Raw genomic sequence first — 22,303 nt, 5'->3', positions numbered from 1 at the left:
ACACCCAAGAAAGAACTTCGTCATGGGAATTTCACTCACAACCCAAATAAAACAAGTACAAAAATGACAGAGAAAATGAAGTAGTATATCTTAGCAACAAAAGATGAAGCATTATGGACATATGCAAAATACTTAAAACTTCAAGGTCCATCTCACAAATATCCTAAAATTTATTAGTGCTTATCTTCAAATTGCCCATCCGATGCAGAGGCGGTACATGTTGAGCAACAAAGGACAATCGGGTTACGGCATATGCCCATAAATCCGTTTTGGAATTTTATCATATTAAACCTTTTTTTTTTTAATTTGACATAAATAGAAAAAAAATAATAAAATTCGAAAATAACTAAGAAAAATAATTAAGAAATTAAAATATAAAAAGGTGAAAAGCCCAGGTCCCAACGTAGAAGCCCATACGAAGATGTCTGGCTAAAATAAGCAAGCAAAAAGGCCACCACGTGAATATAAAGTGGAATAAATAAAAAAAGGAAGCATGCGGTGAAGGTGGATCGAACACCTGACCTTCAGATCTTCAGTCTGACGCTCTCCCAACTGAGCTATCCCCGCAAGTGATACTGATTGGGTTACATAATTATATATTTATATTTTCAGAGGGGACGATGAGAAACCTAAAACATAAATAATCAAAATATTTGCAAGTGCCTTTTACTACAGTGATGGAAAGAAGTTGAGCTCTTGCATAACGGTGCATAGTTCGAACTCCATTGTAACTAATCTTACATCTAATTTAACAACATTTATCCTTTGACAAAAAATATATATATATTTAAGTGAATAGTGGGTAAATTTAAGCCCTTAAGTTGGTCTAAGTGGTGATAAGGGAGAGGGGTTTGGATAATTCCATTGTTCGATTGTATGTATTGTAACTCATAAGGGCGGAATCACCCTTAGACCATGGTCGACTCCGACCCAATGCAAAATTTGGATTAGATTCACTCGGTCTGCACCTTAACAACTCTCAAGGCAAAGCTAAGTCACTTGTCCAAACATCATATGATTTACAAATTTGATTTAAAGAGTTAGTCTGTTTAGCATTACTTGTCTCAAAAATCTATTAAAAGACACATTTCAACAAGGGGTGGAATCAGTTAGGTTATGGGAATTTCGCCAAAAAAAGCAAGGCTAAATCACTCGTCCAAACATCATATGATTTACAAATTTGATTTAAAGAGTTAAGTCTGTTTTGCATTACTTGTCTCGAAAATCTATTAAAAGACACATTTCAACAAGGGGTGGAATCAGTTTGGTTATGGGAATTTCGCCAAAAAATTCCACCCCTTTTCAACCAAAGTAGAATCAAGTTAAGCAGATCGAATCATACACTAAAAATGCACAACAGAAAATTTTCAGATGTAGCAGAATCAGGTCCAGCAAAAGAAACAAACTCAAACGTAAGACAAAAGAAACAACATAAGATGAAAAACATCTGATGTATGTCGGAATATATAGACTTAAAAGTGAGTGAAAAACATTAGTCGAACGATACTTTACAAGAAAAGAAATATACCACTTCCATTTTTCCTAAAGCAACTCTTCCTTGTTCTTTCCAAAAGCATGAAAAATACTATCGCAAATCTACGCTAGAAGTCCTAACCTAATGTCCGCCGCAACCCGACTCTGCTCTTGTTTGATAAGAAGGCAACATAATAAAATGATGGGTATGATATAACCTTCCACTGAGTAAAAAGATGTATAAAGTATACAAACTGCATCCCATGGGGTGAATATCCTTCTTCGGGATGAATGCTTGCAGCCGAATAAGGTGATCAGCGCGAAAACAGGCCTTCGATTCCCCATATGATGTGAGAACACTCTCAAAATTGGTGAAAAAGAGTAATTCTTATCAAAGAACAACAATATCTACCTATCTATCTGTTCAGAGGCTCTAATTGAACTTCCATTCTTCCTGATGTTTGCGAATCTTTCTCTAAGTGTATTCCGTTCGGGCTCAACAGATCAACAGAGTCATCTTCCTCAAGGTTCCCCAGCACCCAATTGCTTCTTCCAAAACTTCTATCCCTCCTTTGTTGTTTTTCACGGTATTCCAGATACAAAACGATCAATGCACCCATCAAGAACCAAATTATCAACGCCCAAGTAAGTCCGTGAACATTTTCGGCGTCATATCTATCTCCTAAATGCTTCATTCCACTGAAAAGTGCTGCAATTCCTAAAACAAAGGCGCATCTCCCACCGATCACATGAAAGTACTCCCAGAGAATCCTTTTAGAGGAAACCTCCTCTCCATGAGCCGGTCTTTTGGGCCTTACGTATGCATTCACAGGTTGTATACAGACCAAAAACAACGCAGCCATCCCAAACTTAACATGTAATGAGCTGACAAAGAAACCCCTAAGCTCAGCAACAGCAAAAAGAACAGCAAGTAGGATGATTGCCAAACCTGAGTACTGCAAGTAAACATGAAGCTTGAACCAACCATCACCCTTAACATGTTTCAAGTATCTAGCCGACAGTATTCCACCAGGAAGCAAGATACCCCAAGCAAGAAACATCATAAATCCATGTACAGCTAATACCGGCTGTAAATCCTGCTCTGCCTCTGCAGAACCACGCATAAGCAGCACCCTAATAGGCCTACTGCTCGTAACAAAATGCATGTTTTGTTCACTTAGATTCTCATCTGTCCATGCAGTACCCATTGCCCAAACAACTTTAAGCGGAGTAGTGGGATCAATTATGTTTTTACACTCCGGTTTATCACTCTTACCACACAACGGTTTCAAAGGACGACTGAACTCGAATGTAATGATGCCATTTTCTGACTTGCACCTCACATAAGTCAAATTCTCAGTTGTTGGATGTATACTCGAAGCATCCCTTCCATCAATCCAGTAAGTGTTTACCCGCCCTTTACCAATATTATCAATCCAACCCACATAGGAATAGCTGTTCACCATTCCTCTGCCAAACCCTATTGCCAAAAAACCGCTCTTCTTCTCACCACGAACTGCAATAGATATTGAGTGTTCTGACAATGTCCAAAACAAGGTAACTTGCTGATCATCCAAAACGACACTGTTATTATACATATCAGGCAGACCTCCGTCAACCACCTGCACTTTCCAACCCATTTTCTGCTCATAAAGAGATTGATAGTATACTTGGTCCGGGGTATTCCTATCCGGTGCCCAAACCAATTCCATAGGTTTGGCTTGAACTCCTTGAGCTTCAGGCCCTCCTGCATAAATAGTCTCGGTAGAATTCCTTAGTGTAGCATTCCCACCAAGTGGGTCGGAAGTGATGTACATCGCGACATCATGCCCTGCTTGTATTGAAAACTTGACGGGCACCCCTCTTTCCACTCTCAACATCGGAGCCTCTTTCTTGTTAATGTACAAAACCTTTGAAGGGTTTGGCGGGTCTGGATAATGTAACGCTGGGCCGGAAGTAACTACGAGCGGGGCCTTGGCATCGGCAATAATCAGATGCTGATCCTCCTTTTCATCTGCATCTAAAGGGCCCAAACAGTCATTCACATTTTCAGAAACATTCAGCACCAAATGACCGAAAACCACACTCTTCGGTCCACCATGGTTCTGGGGAAGATAGTACGGCTGAAGAAGATCTGGTGGCCTAATCGGCCCTAATGCCCAAATGACCTTCATCTTCTCCGTATAATTCACCGCCAAATCGTACTTCTTGTCATTGGAAACCAACGGCCTCTGGTACCTAATAAACGACACGGCATCCCTCCTCTGCCCGTAAACCAATTTGGTATTGTTCACCTCGCCACCATTCGGGCCGGACCCTTCGTATCTGGTATCGGGGCAAACCCCCTTCACCTCGCCGTCCTTGTACAAGGTGCACTCACTGTACTTTGTGATGTAAAAATCGTTCACAAACGCCATGCCATCCTCTTTGAACCCCGCGACGGCGACATCAGCTCCGAGCATGAGCTCGGAAGTCGAATTCGGGTTGGCCCACCCGAAAGCCATGTAATTCATGGTCCCGGTGGCGGCCTCCAATCCGATATCGATCAGATTCTCTTCAGCACTCAACGTCCATCGAACCCTATAATTCTTCGACAAAACCTTGCAATTTTCCAGCATAGTCGGCTCAGTATGAATCCGAACACGACCCGTTTCGTTCCCTGAATTGGTTCCACTAGACGGCGACGGGGAAGGAGCCGAACCAGACGACCCGTTTTTGAAATCCCCGAGAATTACGTGCCCGAAGTCGGAGGCGGTGGGGAGGTCCCACACGGCGAGGACTTGGATCTGATCCCAGGTGACATTGTCCTTCAAGCGCACGATAAAGCTGTCGCTTTTGTACGTCTCGTTGAGCTTCTGATCGGAGACGACGAAGCCGGCGGTCAAATTAGTAAAATCAGGGCCGGCGGCGGCCCACCAGTGGACGTCGGAGCCGGGGAGCATGTCGAAATCTGAGACCTTGAAGGAGCAATCATCGATTATACGAATCGATCCGCGGAGCTGGTGCTGGAGCATTTTGAATTCGGATTCCGAGTTGACGACGGGGCTGGTTTTGGGGCAATCGGAACTGACCGGATCGGCATGGCAGAGTGCGAGGAGGAGGAGGAGGACGGAGAGAAACCTTAGGAAATTGGGTTTGCGAGGCATGAGGGGTGCGAGATCCGGATCTAATCGGATCTTTGATGGGTTCGTGGGTTTTGGATCCGAATCACTGGTTGTATTATGTAATGTGTATTCTAAAAACTGAAATGAGAGAGAGGGCGGAGGGAATGATAAAATCACCTGGTGGTGCACGGTGGTGATGCTCACCGTCGATTAGCTCCGCCGTGTGCTTTGGGGGGAGAGAGAGAGAGAGAGAGAGAGAGAGAGAGAGAGAGGAAATGGGGTGACGGAGAAGGAAGAGGAGACCAAGTTCGACGTGCGTGCAACTTTTTGAAAAAGCGCTTCGCCACGTTCTCTCAGTCCGGGGCTCGATTGGAATTTTAGTATTTTGGGGAAGAACAATTTTGATTTCAACCTTTTTTTTATTGGGATTTTTTAAGTTCGACTTCAATTTCCAATGACCAATTTTTAGATTCTTATTATTTTTGTTTTTGAATTCAAAAACAAGAGCCAGGGTGTTTTTCTCGTTTTTAAAATTTTTGTTTTGCGTTTTTTATGGTAATGTTGGTATTTAACTCGTTCCTCCTACCTGATGTCAACCTACGCCGGCACAAAATTTAATTCGAGAGAGAATCTTTGTGACAGTTTTGAAGAAGTATAGGAAATGGAAAAACTAATTTTCAACAATATAAAACCTAATTATTTATGGCGATGGTTACCTTATCCAAATGTTGTTCAAATATGCAATTACGTCGGATATCATATTTAAATTATTAATTGTTGTGATATAATATGTGTTTATCACATGAAATAATATTAATACGAAAAAAAATTTATGTGAGTCCGCCTATAAAATATATGAAACATGGGAGGGTAAGTACCAAACAAACGGGATCACGCCTCGATCCTAACAAACGTTCATGATTGACACGTAACGTCACCAAATACTCATCTCTTACATACCTCGCCTCCGAAAAAAGGTAAAACATAACTTAAGATCCGACTGCACAATTATTCTTCGTAGACTTTATGGCTGCATCTAACAAACTCGTTAAATTGCCTACATACCCTAAATAGGGATCAAGTCATTCGTAGTTCATTACTTCAGTTCATTCGAATATTCATCACATAAGTCATTATGTCCCAACAAAATATCACAATGAATATCATGCAATCTTTCAAAGAACAAACGACGAAGCACAATCATATTCTCTCGCAATATTTATCAACAAGTCAGTCATAACAATAACAATAATATCCAACATAATAATTCCACAAGACGAATAACATTTCCACTTCATCCATCACATAAATCATCACGATCCCACATAAAATCACATTTCATAACGTGTAACATATTAAAGAATTAACAAAGCATAACATTATTCTCCATAAATATTAATCAACTAAAATGATCATAATAACAACACTCATATCCAACATCACTCCACAATCCCGTCAATTAATCAATTCGTGAATCAAGATGTACAATCTTAGCATTTAATCACGTTCATCAAGCAATGCGATAACAAAACATTTCACAAATTAACCAAGAAACTCTATATTATTCCCCACTTGGATTATGAGTAATAAACATGGTAATTCTAATTTATTTTCACAATATCTATTGTGGGTAATTCCCATCCACTCGAATTTAGGATTCTAAGATCACCTCTACGGAATGAACAAGAGTAAGGATTACGGACCACTCAATGGAATCTAACAACATCGGGTTCTGGACCACTAAACGGAACCAAAATATCAAGCGGTTTCTCATAATCTACCCAGACATGTCATATGTAAAGTCAATGCCTACATTATGGGATTGGTGCACTGGCAAATCAGGTATTCACATAAGCTGCGAGGCTCAAGTGAGTGACAATAATATAAGCATGTGATACAATAATAAAACCAGTCATCAATCACAAATTATAAACCTTGAATATAAATCATTCATAAGAAATCAATACCAAACTTTTGAAAACTCTAAGGGAGTCACCCAAACATCCAACGGTTTGCCTGGAACAATCACAACATATCACAACCATATTATCATACACACAATGAAAAGTAAGGTTAGAGCGATACAGTTCGGCCGAAGCCTACATCTTTGAAGTCATCTCAATCCAAACTCAATGAAACCCAAGGTGGATACGATCTCGGACCATCACTCATCGGAATCGTGGAGTAAGAAAGATTATGGTCCATCACTCAACGGAATCATGGAGTGGAGTAGGGAGGATTCCGGACCATCACTCAACGGAATTGCAGAGTACAATGTATAACAACCAATCAATAAAACAACACATGAATCAAGTTACTCAAGTTAGAAAGGCTCAATGAAACAAGAAATGAAATAATGAAACGAGGCCTGAAACACATTTCGAAGCAACAAACCCCATGACAATGGGTTAACGGTCCATCACTAGCCCTCACCTTTCATCAAATCAAGCCAATCATACAAAACAAACCATATTTCCAATATGCACGTCAAATTCCACTTCATAAAACTACCTCGATGGCTAAATATAAAAATTAACAATTTATAGGAAACATAATTATAAAACCAATTCATATTCACGTATATTAAAGTCACTCTCATTTCATCATATCATACCATCTATGCAAATCAACCACCTTTCAAATATGCACGTTAAAACACATATCACGATCATCATCAGTACACAAGCTAAATCATGTTTAATAAACATAGGTCTATGGCTAAATATATACATACATAAATATATATATATATATATAATCACATTTCAATAGAAATCACATTATAAAACCAAGTCATATTCACAGATGATACCAATATAAGAAATCAAGGTAATAACCATATCACATATGTTAAGTCACTCTCTAACCAATGTAGGCCACTAGACTTCACTTAAGTCTCCCATGATACTAATTTTATTATTTAGAACGTAACGAGACATGTTGACAACAATACAACTCTCGGTCAACGATAGGGTCCACCACTCTACGTAATTTGATCTTGAAGATCCGCACATCAGATTTATGATCCATAACTTCCGAAAGTCCACATTATGTTTCTAGAATAACATACTAAAATTTCATTATGATCTAACGGTTGGATTATCGTCAATCACATAAACAAGTGATGGTCCAAATTGATCACCACACCAAACAATTGAATTTTGGGAAACCGAGCTTCATATAGGTTCACTTGGTCGCTAAAAGGTATTTGGAACCTAGACAACACTCATGAATGATCCCACATACCGCCACACACGGTGGTAGTCAAGATGGATGGTTTAGAAACCCCGAATTTTCAACATTAACTAGATGAGCTCAAATTTATGTGGTAGCTAGAGCTCAACAAGGGAAACACTTTTCACAACTAGGCTGACGGTAATTTCTAACCGGAAACCGTCCAAATTCACCGGAGAAGAACCGGATTTCTAAGGTTCTAAACACCCAACTCTAAAATGAATACGAAAGCACAAACTAAGCAAACCAACTTGAAGATTATGAAGAGTAGATGAAGTTTCATACCTCACTCGAAGGAAAGGGTTGCCAGAATCACGGGAAAAATGATAAAACCACCGAAAAAGTTGTGGGCTTTGTGGCTTCGAACTGCAAATATGGAAAAGAAATTGGAAAATCTAACACCATAGAGATGTAGGGTTCGTCAAGAGCTTCCCATGGACACCAAGATCACCCAAAACGGAGCTCGGATGAAGAAGATACAAGCGGGTCAAGTTTGTGGGTTAATCGGTCCAAATCTCTCCCTTTTCTAGAGGTTTCACTCTATTTATAGCATTTTGGTAAAATTACCAAAATGCCACCAACTTCAAACGACTCTAACTTCTCCATTCTGACTCGGAAATAAGGTCCGTTTATGCATACGCGCTCATGGAATCGAACTCTACCTATCCAATTCAAGAGTTGACCAAAAAGGTCGAGAAAATTTGAATTGACTAAAGTACCCCTCACTTTGTTTTTCTCAAATTTGGAGAATTAACGAACTAGTTCCAATCAAATCTTTGAAATACGTCAAGAATAAAATAAAAATAATAATTTTGGGGACGGGATATCACAAAAGGGATCACATCTCATACTAAAGATAAAATGCGATAAGACTAACATTAGATTTGAGTGCCAGATTATATTCTGAGTATTTATCAAATATAGCCAAAAAGTAACCCTTAATTTTAAAAATGTCACTTGTATAAAATATGTCAAATATATCTAAAATTCCACCTAAATAGACACAAATACCCTCAAATTTAACAATCAAATAAATTATAGGCGTTTTAGCCAAAATGATTTGTGATATTGACATAACTCTTTAATCTGGTCCTTAACTATTAATGATAATCAATAGTAGTGTTATTGAATTTGTCTATCGTGAATCATTTTAATCTTTATTTGAATTTGTCGATCGTGATCATTTTAGTTTTTTTTATGAAAAATATGTCAATTGCTTTGTTAGTGTGATGATGTGGCGTCACATGGGTCTCACAAATACAATCATATAACGATATGTGGATTAACTTTGTTTTTTATATTTAAAACTAAAAATGATATTAGTAAGAAAAAAAGCGTTGAAGGCATGATTGAAATTATGATGCTCCCACTTGCGATAACCGCATCGGCGCTCAATGTCAGTGATGAGGGGGTCGAAGGGGATAAGGTTGTGGTGGTGGAGTGTAGAAGCGAAGGTGAAGTTGGACCGGAGCTTGAGGCAATAATAGCTAAAAAGCTTTTAATTTATTTAATTGTTAAATTTAAGGGTATTTGTGTCTATCTAAGCGAAATCTTGAATATATTTGAAATTTTTTATAAAAAATGACATTTTTAAAATTAAGAGTTAATTTTTTGCTACATTTGATAAATACTCCCAGATTCTAAAATGTTTCGATCAAATATGATATAACTAGCATTATTACATATTACTAACGAAATGTGAAAAGGTAGTCTTGTTGATATATACAAAGTCCTGAAATCTTGAGTTGTTTGGAACTTTGGAAGTTAAGATGCCAATCTTAGGCATGAAAATAAAAATCTTCCTTGAAAATGCACCAAGAATATCAACTCAAACACCCTGCGATTACTTAGATGACAAGTAAAAAATAGCACAGCCGACGCCGAGAGTCGATGTTCGAGCTGGTTCCTTTCGCAAGCACGCTGTATCTGCAGGCTTCTTCCCATTCCCGCCCACTGTCACTAACACTGAAGAAAATGACACGCATGAAACGAAATGGCTTGACAGAACAATCTTCGGCAAATGAAAGGAAAGAATCTCCAACTGCAAAACAACAACACTGTGTACAATAAACATCGCTTGGACAAGAACCACGAACGCTGATGCAGAACTAGTGACGATTGATCGAAAAACAACATCCTGTATATGTGTAAGCAACCAAAGAACTGCAACTTTCATACAATATGTTACGATGGAGCTCGAAAGTAAATGTAGCGAGGAGAAGGGAAACTTCATAAACTTTTATTGAAACACTAACTGCAATAATATACAAGAAACTCAAAGCTGCAGAGAACCAGTTAAGGTTTCAGTAACAAGCAAAGCAAAGAGCAGAAGTTAAAACTACAACAACAATTCTTTTGCGAAGTGTACAGCGAAACTACGTGTCTCGCACTTAAATAGTCTACAAATATTCATCAATCTTTCGACAACTACTTTCTTTCAATTAGCTACTCTGTCCACTCTCAACGCCGAGACCATACAACACACCGGAGTACTTCTCCGCTGAGCCACTGAAGAAAGTATCCCTCAACTTCCTAAATGTACATGCTGTAAGCAGACTGTCGGAGCCTGCTTGATGGCACACACCAACTCGTTCCACTTCCAACAGTTCTGCAAGCTTGTTTAAGCCACCGTGAAGGCTGTTGCAGAACTTCATCAGATGCTTGATATCATACAACACTGGGAAATAAACCTTGATCAGATTAAAGAACTCCGTCTGGGTGTCAGGCAAACTCCGACAAGTCAACAACTTAAGCAAGTATCCAAAGTCGTACCCACTATGGAACGTAACCCAATACACATTGTCGCTCAATACAAGCCCTGAAGACATCAAAAGCTCGCCGAACCGATTCACATCAATCCCCTTCTCATTGTTCTTCTTGAAATCAATCCCACACTGACGCAACAACTCAATCGAATCGCTCGCATATATGTCTTCGCTCACGTTGAACTCGCGAAAGTTAAATTGCCAAATGTACTGGTTCTCGGTCGACAGAGTGGGAAGGTTGCCGTTCTCATCAAAGAAAGTGAGACCCAACTGAATCAATTTCAACATATCAACATTGTCCTTCAGAGTCTTGTAGTTAAACTCATTGATGTTCTTAAAATCCCCCACCGGGCGAAGAACCACGCCCGGAAACTCAGTATCCATAGCCACATACGGATACTTCAAAACAATATCACGAATCAGAGCAAACTCTTCATCGAGATTATCGTTCCACACCTCTCGGATTTCAATCGAATCCCCCTTCGGTAAAATCGACATTTCCAATTTACCAAATCAAGCAACAGAAGGACGAATACTATTAAACCCAGATCTACAAACAGTGGCCAAAGCGTTCCAGAACCCCCGAAAACCAAAACCCCCAACAGGATGCAGCAAATAATTATCAATCAATCAGTCAACCAGAACCTGAACTGGATCTTCTCAGATCTGACACAAAAAATAACACGAAAACCATCAAACGACGAAGGATTAACAGTACTTAACTGCATAAAACAGTACTAGTAATAACCCTAGAAAGCATATCGATTGGGGAAGACACTGCGATTGGGGTGAAAGATCTGACCTTTGACTTGTGGAATTGGGGCTGGAGACGAACGGATCTGGGACTTGGAGATAGTGATTTGGTGTTCTCCGGGCGGATGTTCTAGGTCAACGGAGCGGGAGAGGAGAGAGAGAAGGGGGTTGGGGGCGGAAGAACGTGGTTTGGAGATCTTTACTATGGTGGGTTCTTAACGACTCAAGGCAGCCGAAAGAGAAAGTGAAGTCGCCAAGAAATGGATGAAGGTAACAAATCGCTGGAGTTTCGCCTCTCAGACTCACAATCATTTGAGACGACTGCGTTTTGCCCTTTTTGCTTGTCGAGGATCAAATTTGCCTTTTGTTATATGCTTTACTTTAGCAATGGAACATATGAAGATAATATTTATAGGGCTCATATTTTGTTTCAAGGAAAATTAATGAAAAATTAAAAAAAAAAAAAATTTAATTAAAAAAGATCAATAAAGGTGTAATGAATAGTACTACATAAATGTAAAAATGTGGTTTTTCGTTAAAAGTAAACAGTATCGGGAGTATTTCGTTAAAACTCCATTTGTTTTACTACTTAAAATATACAATTATTTGTAGCACAAATCTTTTTTTTTTTTCCTCAAACAAACGATATTATGTACACTAAGAGAAAGAAGATTTTAGCACAAATCTTATCATGTATCTATATGGTGGGAAGAATCATGCTTCGCTGCTCGGAGAGAAGTAACGAGTCATGCTGAAATCGAATTATAAATGAATAAGTGCCCAATCATAGTTTTTAATTATTCAAACACATGTCCATTTGTTTGTTTTTCAGCATCACTTATTGCTCTCTTTTAGCAACGAAGTATAGTTCTAGTGGGAATAGGATCTTCAATCCGAATCCTTCAATCTTGTATGTTGAATCGAAAATCGAACGGTTAATAATTAGTTAACTTTCTTTCTTGTTTTTTCTTGTCATCTTCCTCCCTCTTCTCACTCTCTATGACTCTCTTCTCGTTTATTGGGGAGGACTTGGTTTCAATTTTGGGCAACCAAAGGCCAAAAAACAACGATGCTGGCATGGTGGGTCGACAATCGGAGCAAGCACCCAAGATATGGAAACAAACACTTCCTTGAGTGAGATGGGCAAGATTTCCAACTATTACTGATATTTTTCCAATAAATTAAGGGTATTTGTACACACGGTGCGTTTTATTGGCCAGTGGCGACTTACGTTTCTTATAGTGTACAATGTTTTTTGTTTGTAATACAACGATATTATAGAGTTTCAACTAAATCACATAGTGAGTTAGTCATAGTAAATATGACACGTACCATTGATAGAAATTGAACCATAAATCTTCTCTTTACAAGTGAAAAAGAACAATATTAAACCGTAATTTTATACCAGCTTCTGGAACAATTTTATCTACACAAGGGTCAATATAGTCAAACTTGATAGGCCACCGGCTACCGGAATGACTCAGTCACCCGTAAACTCGTTGAAGTCCTATCTTATTCATCCTCAACCCAAGATTTTTGGACCACCAAATTTTAATAGGGCGACAACGAAATGACTCAAATTAAAATTAAGTGCAAGTTGTGTGTGCAAAATGTAAACTTGTTGGGCTTTTGTTAAAGGTCCACAGCTCGATGTCTTAAATTGGGATAAATTTTTTAATGTGACTAGAATACAGGTAGTATATTACATATTTGATATTTTCATATAATATGAGAAATTTTTTTTTAAGTTATTAGATTTTTAATAGACATGTTCTACCATTTATATAATAATATATGATGTACCATTTTATGATTCGATCACATTAAAAAATCTCTCATAAACCGGGACTGTGCGACCAAGTTGAAAGACAAGAACCAAATGAAGCTCGTCCTAACATGGGTCCATGTAGCGAACCCAATTCTGTAGAAGCTGCCACTTGTAACCTTTTTATTATTTTATCACTTTGCAAATTATACATGAACGGTAATTATTTTAATTATTGAATTTAGTGCGTTTATTAAAATATGTATAGTCACTTAATACTACAGTTTAGTTTTCACTTGTAAGTTAAAAGTTTTAGGTTTGATTATCGTTAAAGACAAATTTGAACTACATTATTGTTATCTCATTGTGAAGTTAAGCTCACCTCCTTTCAGCTAGTAAATAATATCGTTTGTTAAAAATATATATATGTAAAATAATTGATTCACTCTTTAATTTTTTGTGCAGTTTGCTTACATGTAAATAATTGAACACGTGTATTTATAAAAAATGGGATCAAATACTTAAATATTATATTGACTAACGAACTAGTTAATCTGATTTCATTTCATTACTCCTTCTATTTGTAAGCTTTCTGATTTCTTTCTTTTTTATATTTTTGTTATAAAATATCCTAAATATTAAATACTAAATATTTGTTTCTTTTATCTTACAACGTGGTGTCCTCACATAGCTTTATATAGTTGGATGATTGCTTTGTGAAAGTGATGTCATTTAGATATTCTCTAGCACTTTTATTTAATTAAATGTTGGGACTCACTTTCATTTTTGCACGTCTAATTTGATAGGGTGTCCCACCGTCTAAACTAATAAAAAGTTTGAGCTTTGAATTTCAATCAATTCTTATCTCAAATTTTATACTTAGTTTATGTTTGGTGATAATGTTTTGTAAGATGAATTTTAAAATGGTGGCAAAGATGGTGGTTAGGCTGAGGTTGGTGTTGACGATGGTAATAGTAGGGGATGGTGGTGGTATGACGACAATGATGGGTGGTGGTGATCAAGATGGTAGATGTGGTGGGGTCTTGGTTGGTATTAAATGCATTTTGCACGAGCTTTGGTGAAACGAATAACTGTTTTATAAACGTTAATAAACTATCCTAATTAAGATAGATTCTATCTCGCATAAAGATATTGTCCAAATGATGTCACCATTTCTAATGCTTGTGCCAAATTTAGCCTCCATTCCTAAATGTAGCGCACTTAAAATATAGTTTAAAATGAATAGTGCATGGCTATAATTAAAATTTTTATGGTAGCCGTATTCATCCCCTCCAAACATGTTATACAAATATTAGATTTCGCGATATTTTTTCCTATTATATATGACTTTATTTTTTTTTTTTAAATCACCAAACCTGATCCAGTAGTTTTTACTTCTAAAAAAAATCCAACAACTACTTGACGTCATCACAGACATTAGCTACCTTTTGATATGGACTGGTCCAATTCCAAGTGTGTGAAACATCATATGGCTTCAAAGCTGAGTATGTGTGATAAATGGTGGGATGCATCACCCTTTATCATTGTAACCCTTAGAGCATGTAACAACCTGTCCCGAGATTTATGGAACAAAAAGGGTATTTTTGTATTTTCACAAAGTTTGGGGGGATATTTTCCTTTTAAAAATTAGTTTTTGGGTCTTAATTGGTGTGCCCAAGGGGCCTACCCCTGATTTGTTTCTCCCCGATCCCCTCTCCTTTCTCTCGTCCTCACTCTTCTCTCCCCGAGTTCTCTCTTTCCCTCACTCCTCACAACTCTATCTCTTTTCTCTATCTCAGTTCTCTCCCTCTCGCAAGTCTCTTCTCTCCCTTCTTTCATGGCTAGCACCGAGATGGTGCTTTGGAGATGACCACCAGATGCCACCTTTACCTGTAGGATGTCCCTCATCCCTCTTATTAGACTTTTTCACTTCAATCTCTCAACTCTGCAATTGCTTTACCGCGGCTAAGTTGCCTTGTTCGACACTGGTTATCGATTACCCCGCGTGAGAGTAAGGTTCTAGACCTTTGAATTAATCTTTCCCTCTTCGTTAGTTGTTGACTAAACTTTTGTACACGTTTTAGACATCAAACCATGAAGAAACCACCTTGGAGACATTTCCTCAGTTTTCCGGCTAGCACCTCCCCTTTCGAGGCAATTTTTGGCCAAACCACGGTGAGTTGGCCAACATGCAAGGTATCAATCTCTTCATCTCGTCAAATACTACAACTTTCCTTTTTGTTTCACCTAATTTCATGGGGTATTGAAGAAGTTATATCCATTTGAATCTTACCTAGTTTCCGGCGACCTCAGTGACTTTCGAGACATTTTCCAGCCAAACCACGATGAGTTAGACGTCGTGCAAGGTACCATTATCTTCGTTTCATCGAGAACTATGATTTCTGTTTTTGAATCACTCGATTTCGTTAAGTTTTGACAAAGTTATTAACGTTTAAAGTTTGTTCAGCTTTCCGGTATAAATCCAGCCTTCCCTTCCGTTTAGCTCTGGTGAGCAGCAACCACACTTGGCGTTTAGGCTTTTCTTGCCGAGCCCAACCCTTTAACCCTTTGAACTCATCCCAAAACCCTTGAGAACCCAAACCCATGGGCCTTTAGACCCAACTCGGAACCAACCTAAACCCTTTTACCTAGAAACCTAAACCCAACCCAATTTCCTATTTCTAAAACTCAACCCAAAATCCTATTTAAGCTAAGGCCCTTGGGCTGATTAAAAGTCGAGCCTTAGGTCCGTTCACCTTAAAGCCCTAAGCCTAATTCCTAAAGCTAAACCCAGCCCACCTAAAACCCTAAGCCCACTTCCCAAAACCCATTTCCTAAGCCCACTAACCCATCCTACCTAATTCCCTACACCCTAAACCCATATCCCTAAAGCCCAAACCTTTTGAACCCTTAGATCCAAATCGGTCCAACCCAATACCTTTGATCCGGTCTGACCGTTAACTCGATCAATGGCCAGCATTGACTTTAACTTTGACCGGTCAATGGTCAACGTTGACTTTTTGGGTTGACTTTTCGAGTTTTCGTCTGAAACCCTCATAAACTAATTTCGACATCCTGTACCTGTTTTCGATGCCCGTTTTTCCAAATTAATTTGTTTGAGTATAGTTTGACTGAATATACCCTTTGTGTGAATAGGTGCAATTAGTAACAGTGATTCTATTATTCCTTTTTGGTATGGCTTTGCACCAACGGTGTACGATGAGTGGACCCCTTCTAAAAATGCATGTTTTATTAGTAGAAATGCATACATGAAAAGCATGATTTAACAATTATGTTCTATGAAACGTTTTATGAGATAACATGTTTATTGAGGCTATTTTGAATTACTACTATTTTTCTTATAACCCGTGTTCTTATAGAATATTCGATGAATGAGGATATGATATTTAGAACATGTTTAGAACACCTTTTTATAGTATAGATGATGGATGACTTTATACCATGAAGTTATTTTTCCATATATGTATGTTCACTGGATGACTTTATACCATGAAGTTATTTTTCCATATATGTATGTTCACTGGTTTTGTACTTACCTAGTGGTCCTTTCCACTACGAGACGTGGGGATAGATTCTGGTTCGTTCCGGGAGATTATTTGGTGTTGGCATAGGGTTTGAAGTGTGTTTCCTCTGGCTATTTAGCACAGGGACAGGGAGCTGGCATGGGGTTTAGAATGTGTTTTCCTCTGACTGTCTGCTCAGAAACGGGGAGTCGGCATAGGGCCTGAGGGTTATTGGACATTCACTAGTGATTATTATATATACAAGTTATGGTTTGAGACATTGCACGACATGCTAGGTTTTAGAAAACCTATGTTTATCATGATATATATTGTGTTTTCATAAAACCTGGGGGTTAATACTTTGATAACTGTTTTATTATATATATATATATATATATATATATATATCAATTTGGTCCACTCATATTTGTTTTGCGCCCCCTTCAGGACTTAGAATCGAGACATACAAACCTTGCATCCAGGCACTTCCGCATTGGCGTCTTCGAGTCCTCTCAGTGTAGGATCCATTCTTTTATTCATTCAATTTTATATTATTTCCTTTAGTATTATAGTTAGTTGTATGCTCTGAACACGTTCCTTTAGTGCTTATTCTTCATAATTATATTTATAAGTTTTTATTTATTCCTTTTTCTCAGTATTTGCATTCAATAAATGACTTTCGTCATTCTCGGGTGTCGGTCAGCACGTGTCTATCCTGGTATTCGGGGAATATCAGGATCGAGGCGTGTCAGAGCATCTCCAAAGGATATGTCAAAACTGCCACGTAAGCATACAACAGTAAAAAATGGCAGCAACCTCTCTAACTGAGCCTTCAATTTCTTATGCGACGCTGAGTCATTTGAAGGAAAAACTTTTTGCTGTCAAATTTGACAGCATATGTCAAATTTATTAAATGATTTTTTAATAGATTAATATAATATATAATAAATGTTATGTTTTTTAAAGTATTTGATTGGTTGCCTTAATGAATGGACTCCATAAAAAGATAAAAAAAAATTATTAAATGACATTTTTATTTAACAAATTGGGTGAAGCAAAATATTGTGCAAAATGTCAAATTGCCACATAAGTCATCAACCATTATTTTGATGTTTATCACCACCGCAACAACACATGCGCCAGTCCCTTGAATAGTGGTGGCTTAAGGCTAGGGATGGGCAACGGTTATGGCAGTCGAGTAACTGCGATTATTTACCCATAACCGTTTAAGCTTTTACCCACATAACCGTTTTTCCGTTGGGTATTTACATAAACATGTATACACATACCCATAACCGTTTATAAACGGTTAACCATACCCATAAACGCATACCCATTTACCCATTTACTTTTTTTTTTAACAACTTAAAAATTAAAAAGAAATTTGTCTTAATTTTCTTTTTTCTAACTATTAAATACCGTTATAAGTACATTTAACATATATTTTTATATTAACGGCAAAATTATTTATGAATATATGCGATGTCTCTCAATTATTTGACGGTCAATCTATTACAAGAATCATGCATGGTTATAGGTTAATTAATATTCTTGTATACATATATATTTATATATGTAATTACGCATCAGTCCACTAATTTGATAAATATTTGGATTTTTATTTAGAAACATATGTTCATCAATCCAAGCCATTTAATCGATTTCTAATTCTGGGGTCAAATATTTATTGAAAACTCGAGGCCAATTAAATATGTGTGTGTATATATATATATATATAGGTACGCATCATCTAATAATAATATGTTTATAAATGCTCAAGGTAATCATTATCTTGAATTGGTCAAAGCTCCAAAAGACTCCAAAACAAAACTGTCGAACACTAATACTTTAGCATATTCAATCACATATATTAAATATTAGCATATTCTATTAACTATATTTTTCTCTCAAGTGAGGCATATATATTATATTATATGACCCTTTATAACCAAATATATCTCGGGATACTAAACTTAGTTAGAAACTAATTTTTTTTTTGTTTTACATATATTAAAATAAACGTTTAAATGGGTATCCGTTTATAACCATGGGTAATACCCATAACCGCCCATTTAAATTTCACGGGTAAATGATTATACCCATAACCATTTATTTATCTAAACGGTTCCCCACAACCGTAACCGTGAAATTTAAATGGGCAGATAACCGCAGTTACCCATAACCAATGGGTATTTGCCTATCCCTAGTGAGGATCCTCCTGACCAAGCCCATCAGGCTGTTGAAATTTTATCTAATGACTACAATTATTATAACTTTTAGAGAGGCCCCCTGTTTGTAGCCGTTGGATAAAATTTCAACGGCCCGATGAATTTGGTCAAGAGGATCCTCACCCTTTGCTCAAGAGAGGATCATGATCCGTATGTTTTGATATAAGTCTAATGTATTGCACAGTCATAGGTACGGTCTAATAAGTAAAGCAATTAAAGTGTCCATAATTTGAAAATAAAATTGCACCGATTGTCATTGAATGTTTTATCATGACTCTTCTAGAATTAACATGGAACTTTAAGTTACACATCAAATCTCATCATTTCATAAAAAACTATCATCATTTTTAGTGTAAAATATATTGTTGTATTACAAAAAAAAAAAAAAAAAAAGGTTACTTATCAAATCTCGTCGTTTCATCAAAAACTCTATTCAACTCATGTTTTGAATTTTCCTCGTGAATCCTACAGATTAGTATCCAAATTTGAATTTGAATTCGCAAGAAGCTATGAGAACTACAAGTAATTTTACATGTTTTCATTGAGTCATTTACAACAGTAAGCTTCATTATTGCTGGTATTTGTTACATGATTCGCGAGCATTATACATTGATTGTCTTACGTAAGTAATTGCTCAAGAGGCTTTTGACATTGATTGTATTAGCTTCAGGGGCTTTTAACATTACCAAGATGGAGGACTACATCTTGTCATGTAAAATTACTCATTCCACCCTGATAGGTAGTTACAATACGATAGGTAGTTTAGCTTGTACAAGTACTTATATGGCAGATAGTTTTGACTGTAAAAGTACTTATATAATAGGTAGTTTAGATTATAAAAGATCCATTGAAATCTAAGTTTATGCCGACTAATATTATAATATGATAGGTAGTTTAGACTGTAAAAGTACTTATATGACATGTAGTTTAGACTGTAAAAGTACTTATATGATAGGTAGTTAAGATTGTAAAAGATCAGATGAAATCTGGGTTTATGCTGACTAATAGGGTACCTGAGTTAAAAAAAACAGAAAAATAATATAACTAATAGTGAGGCCCCCCCCCCCAAGAGATTTATAAGTGTTCAAAATTTTGGAAATGTCCTAAATTAATTTTAGGAAATATGTGATGCAAATATAATGACTCTAACTTTGACTTATAACATACAATTTTTTGTGAAAAAAAAAAAAATTGAAATTTTTAGCTTTAAGAAATATTTTGCACTGAAGTTAAGGAAAATATTACAAGACATTTGAATGTGATCCTACCGATTATTAGGTCTTGAAACTATTTTTTATTCATTCTTAAAGTGAAAAAAATAGAAAAATATCTTTAAATTTAGATTTTAAATCATTGATTACAAGTATTTAAAAATGAATTATAATATATTTTGCACAGAAAAAATATATTTTGAAAAACACGAATATGATAACTTCTTGTTATGGTAAGAGAAATAAAAGAAACGCTAACAAAATAAAAAATAAAAATAAAAATAAAAATACTGAAAAAAAATTGAAAAGGTTGTGATCGGTACGAAGATAGCGATTTTCTTCCTTAATAGTCGCTATCTTTTTAGCGATTGTATGTAGAAAGAATTGCTAGCAAAGTACCGATCATATCATTTTCTTTTTTTTTCTTTTTCCATTGAATAGCTATAGTAGAGCAAAATAGTAATCACAATGCAAAATATCAACCTAACAACAAAAAGTGTTGACATATGGAGTCCTATTCATGGACCTAAATAAAAGAATAACTAAAAATTAGACTAATCTAATTGTTAGGCCATAAAATTGGAAAAGGGATCCTTTCTGGATCTCTTCCACCAAATCCACCAAATCACTTAATTTAGACCCTTGAAATTTAGTCCAACGGCTAAAGTTATTATAACTTTTAAAGGGGCCTCCTGTTTGTAGCCATTTGATCAAATTTCAAGGGTCTGAATTGATTGATTGGGTGGATTTGGTGGAAGGGATCCGGAGATGATCTCTTTCCATAAAATTGGACCTATTTCAAGTTAGTTTATTTACAAATAACAAATTTGTAAGGAAGAAGTTAATTTAAACCACATATTAATGAAACTCTTTTTGTCAACTATAAGAGGGTGAAAAAACATTTTTGTCTTCTATCACAAAATAAAATTATGGACAATAAAGTAATTTGCACAAACTAAATTTTACAGTTGTTTTTAAAAGTATCATCTACATGTAATCCTAACAAATCACTTACGAGAACTCCGGATTTTTACAGGTGTATTGTTTTATGAAACTTCGAATTTTTATGACACTTATTTTCAAAACTTCAAGTTCGAGTTTAAGTATGAACTCTAGGTTCATGATACCTACAAACAAACACAATATATGTAAGTAGTGAACGGGAATAGCTTTGGGACCTATGTGTGAAAATAATAAGTGACGACTCAAAATATGGGGCTGTCGTGGCTTGCAGGCCCAAAGGAGTTGTTGTTGGGTTGCTAGGCAACAAATGAGAAGTACATGGGTTAACAGATTATATACCCAATTATTGGGTTAAGAAGGAAAAGTGAAAAACAAGGCCTAACCCATGGGCTTGTTATTTCATGAGAGCCAAAAAAAAAAAAAAAACAAGGCCCAAAAGAAAAAAAAAAAACCGAGTGGGACGGTAGGTAGCCCATGTCTGTAAGAAAGGTGATGCAAAATGGCTTTGTTTTGGACCTTAGAGTTTTGGAGCAGGAACGACTTGGTGGCTCGGGTAGCGCGGCTTCAGGCTGCGACTCCCATGCGTGTAGGGTTTAAAAAATCCCATTTTTTCTTATTCTCTTATTCACACATATTCATTTCACCACAATTATAAGAACAATAAATTTAAGTTGAATCTATAATTTGAAAAAAAAAAAAAAAAAGGTAAAATTAGAGTTCATGCTTCATGGTGAATGTTTCATGCAATCATTGCTGAAAAAATATCAAAATTGAAACCATGTTTTATAGATTACTTGGATTGCTTGATGAATATTGTGAACGGCTTTGTCGTAAACAAGCATTCAGTTCCTTAGTGAAGCGTGTTTAACAATGTGTTGTAGCCTAAATTTAACTGAAGGAGAGAGAGAGGGGTGGAGCTGCACAAAGAGAAAAGATAGGCTTGAGAATTACTGTGATGATATTTCTCCATACCTTGTGCCTTTTTTAAGAAAAATAATGGAGTTACTTGGCCTACAAGTAATAAAAAGTTGTGCCTTTTTGTTTTTTGTAATTGATTCTTGAATTGTTTCTCACTAATATTAGTAGTTGTTAAGACTATAAATACTCAAGTAATGATTTCTGTTGTGAAATTGGTGTGAATGTCCACATAAAGAAAACAACCACATATGGCTAAGGGTGGAAAGTGGAAGAATAGAAGTCAGAATTATATTGCTTAAATAGTATAAGTTTTGTTTTTATTGTTTTGGTGTGGAAGCCTTTTACAAGCATTAAAAGAGACGTAT

At 36.6% G+C, this 22,303-nt stretch overlaps 2 protein-coding genes and 1 non-coding gene across 3 annotated transcripts; all 3 read right to left on the bottom strand.

Annotated features, from left to right (window-relative positions):
- Positions 1-494: 494 nt before the first annotated feature.
- Positions 495-567, bottom strand: TRNAF-GAA (transfer RNA phenylalanine (anticodon GAA)). The gene has a single exon. It is a non-coding gene; the product is annotated as a tRNA-Phe (tRNA).
- Positions 568-1,437: 870 nt separating this feature from the next.
- LOC137717682 (cytochrome b561, DM13 and DOMON domain-containing protein At5g54830-like) lies at positions 1,438-4,998 on the bottom strand. Its single transcript, XM_068457120.1, has one exon. It carries the CDS (start codon positions 4,617-4,619, stop codon positions 1,890-1,892), a length of 2,730 nt encoding a protein of 909 aa, XP_068313221.1. The 5' UTR covers positions 4,620-4,998; the 3' UTR covers positions 1,438-1,889.
- Positions 4,999-10,025: 5,027 nt separating this feature from the next.
- On the bottom strand, positions 10,026-11,692 carry LOC137717460 (probable CCR4-associated factor 1 homolog 7). The gene is made up of 2 exons (XM_068456843.1): positions 11,379-11,692; positions 10,026-11,242 (listed from the first exon to the last, which is right to left on the bottom strand). Exon 2 carries the CDS (start codon positions 11,072-11,074, stop codon positions 10,253-10,255), a length of 822 nt encoding a protein of 273 aa, XP_068312944.1. The 5' UTR covers positions 11,075-11,242; positions 11,379-11,692; the 3' UTR covers positions 10,026-10,252.
- Between the last annotated feature and the right edge of the window lie 10,611 nt (positions 11,693-22,303).

This window comes from Pyrus communis, chromosome 15 (genome assembly GCF_963583255.1).
Source record: "Pyrus communis chromosome 15, drPyrComm1.1, whole genome shotgun sequence".
In the NCBI taxonomy this organism is placed as follows: domain Eukaryota; kingdom Viridiplantae; phylum Streptophyta; class Magnoliopsida; order Rosales; family Rosaceae; genus Pyrus; species Pyrus communis.
The sequence above is the reverse complement of the archived record's forward strand: the minus strand, read 5'-3'. Positions and strand labels throughout refer to the sequence as shown.

Excerpts from the sequence above, each read along its gene's own strand:
- LOC137717682 (XM_068457120.1), bottom strand. The coding sequence starts at position 4,619 with ATGCCTCGCAAACCCAATTTCCTAAGGTTTCTCTCCGTCCTCCTCCTC.
- LOC137717460 (XM_068456843.1), bottom strand. The coding sequence starts at position 11,074 with ATGTCGATTTTACCGAAGGGGGATTCGATTGAAATCCGAGAGGTGTGG.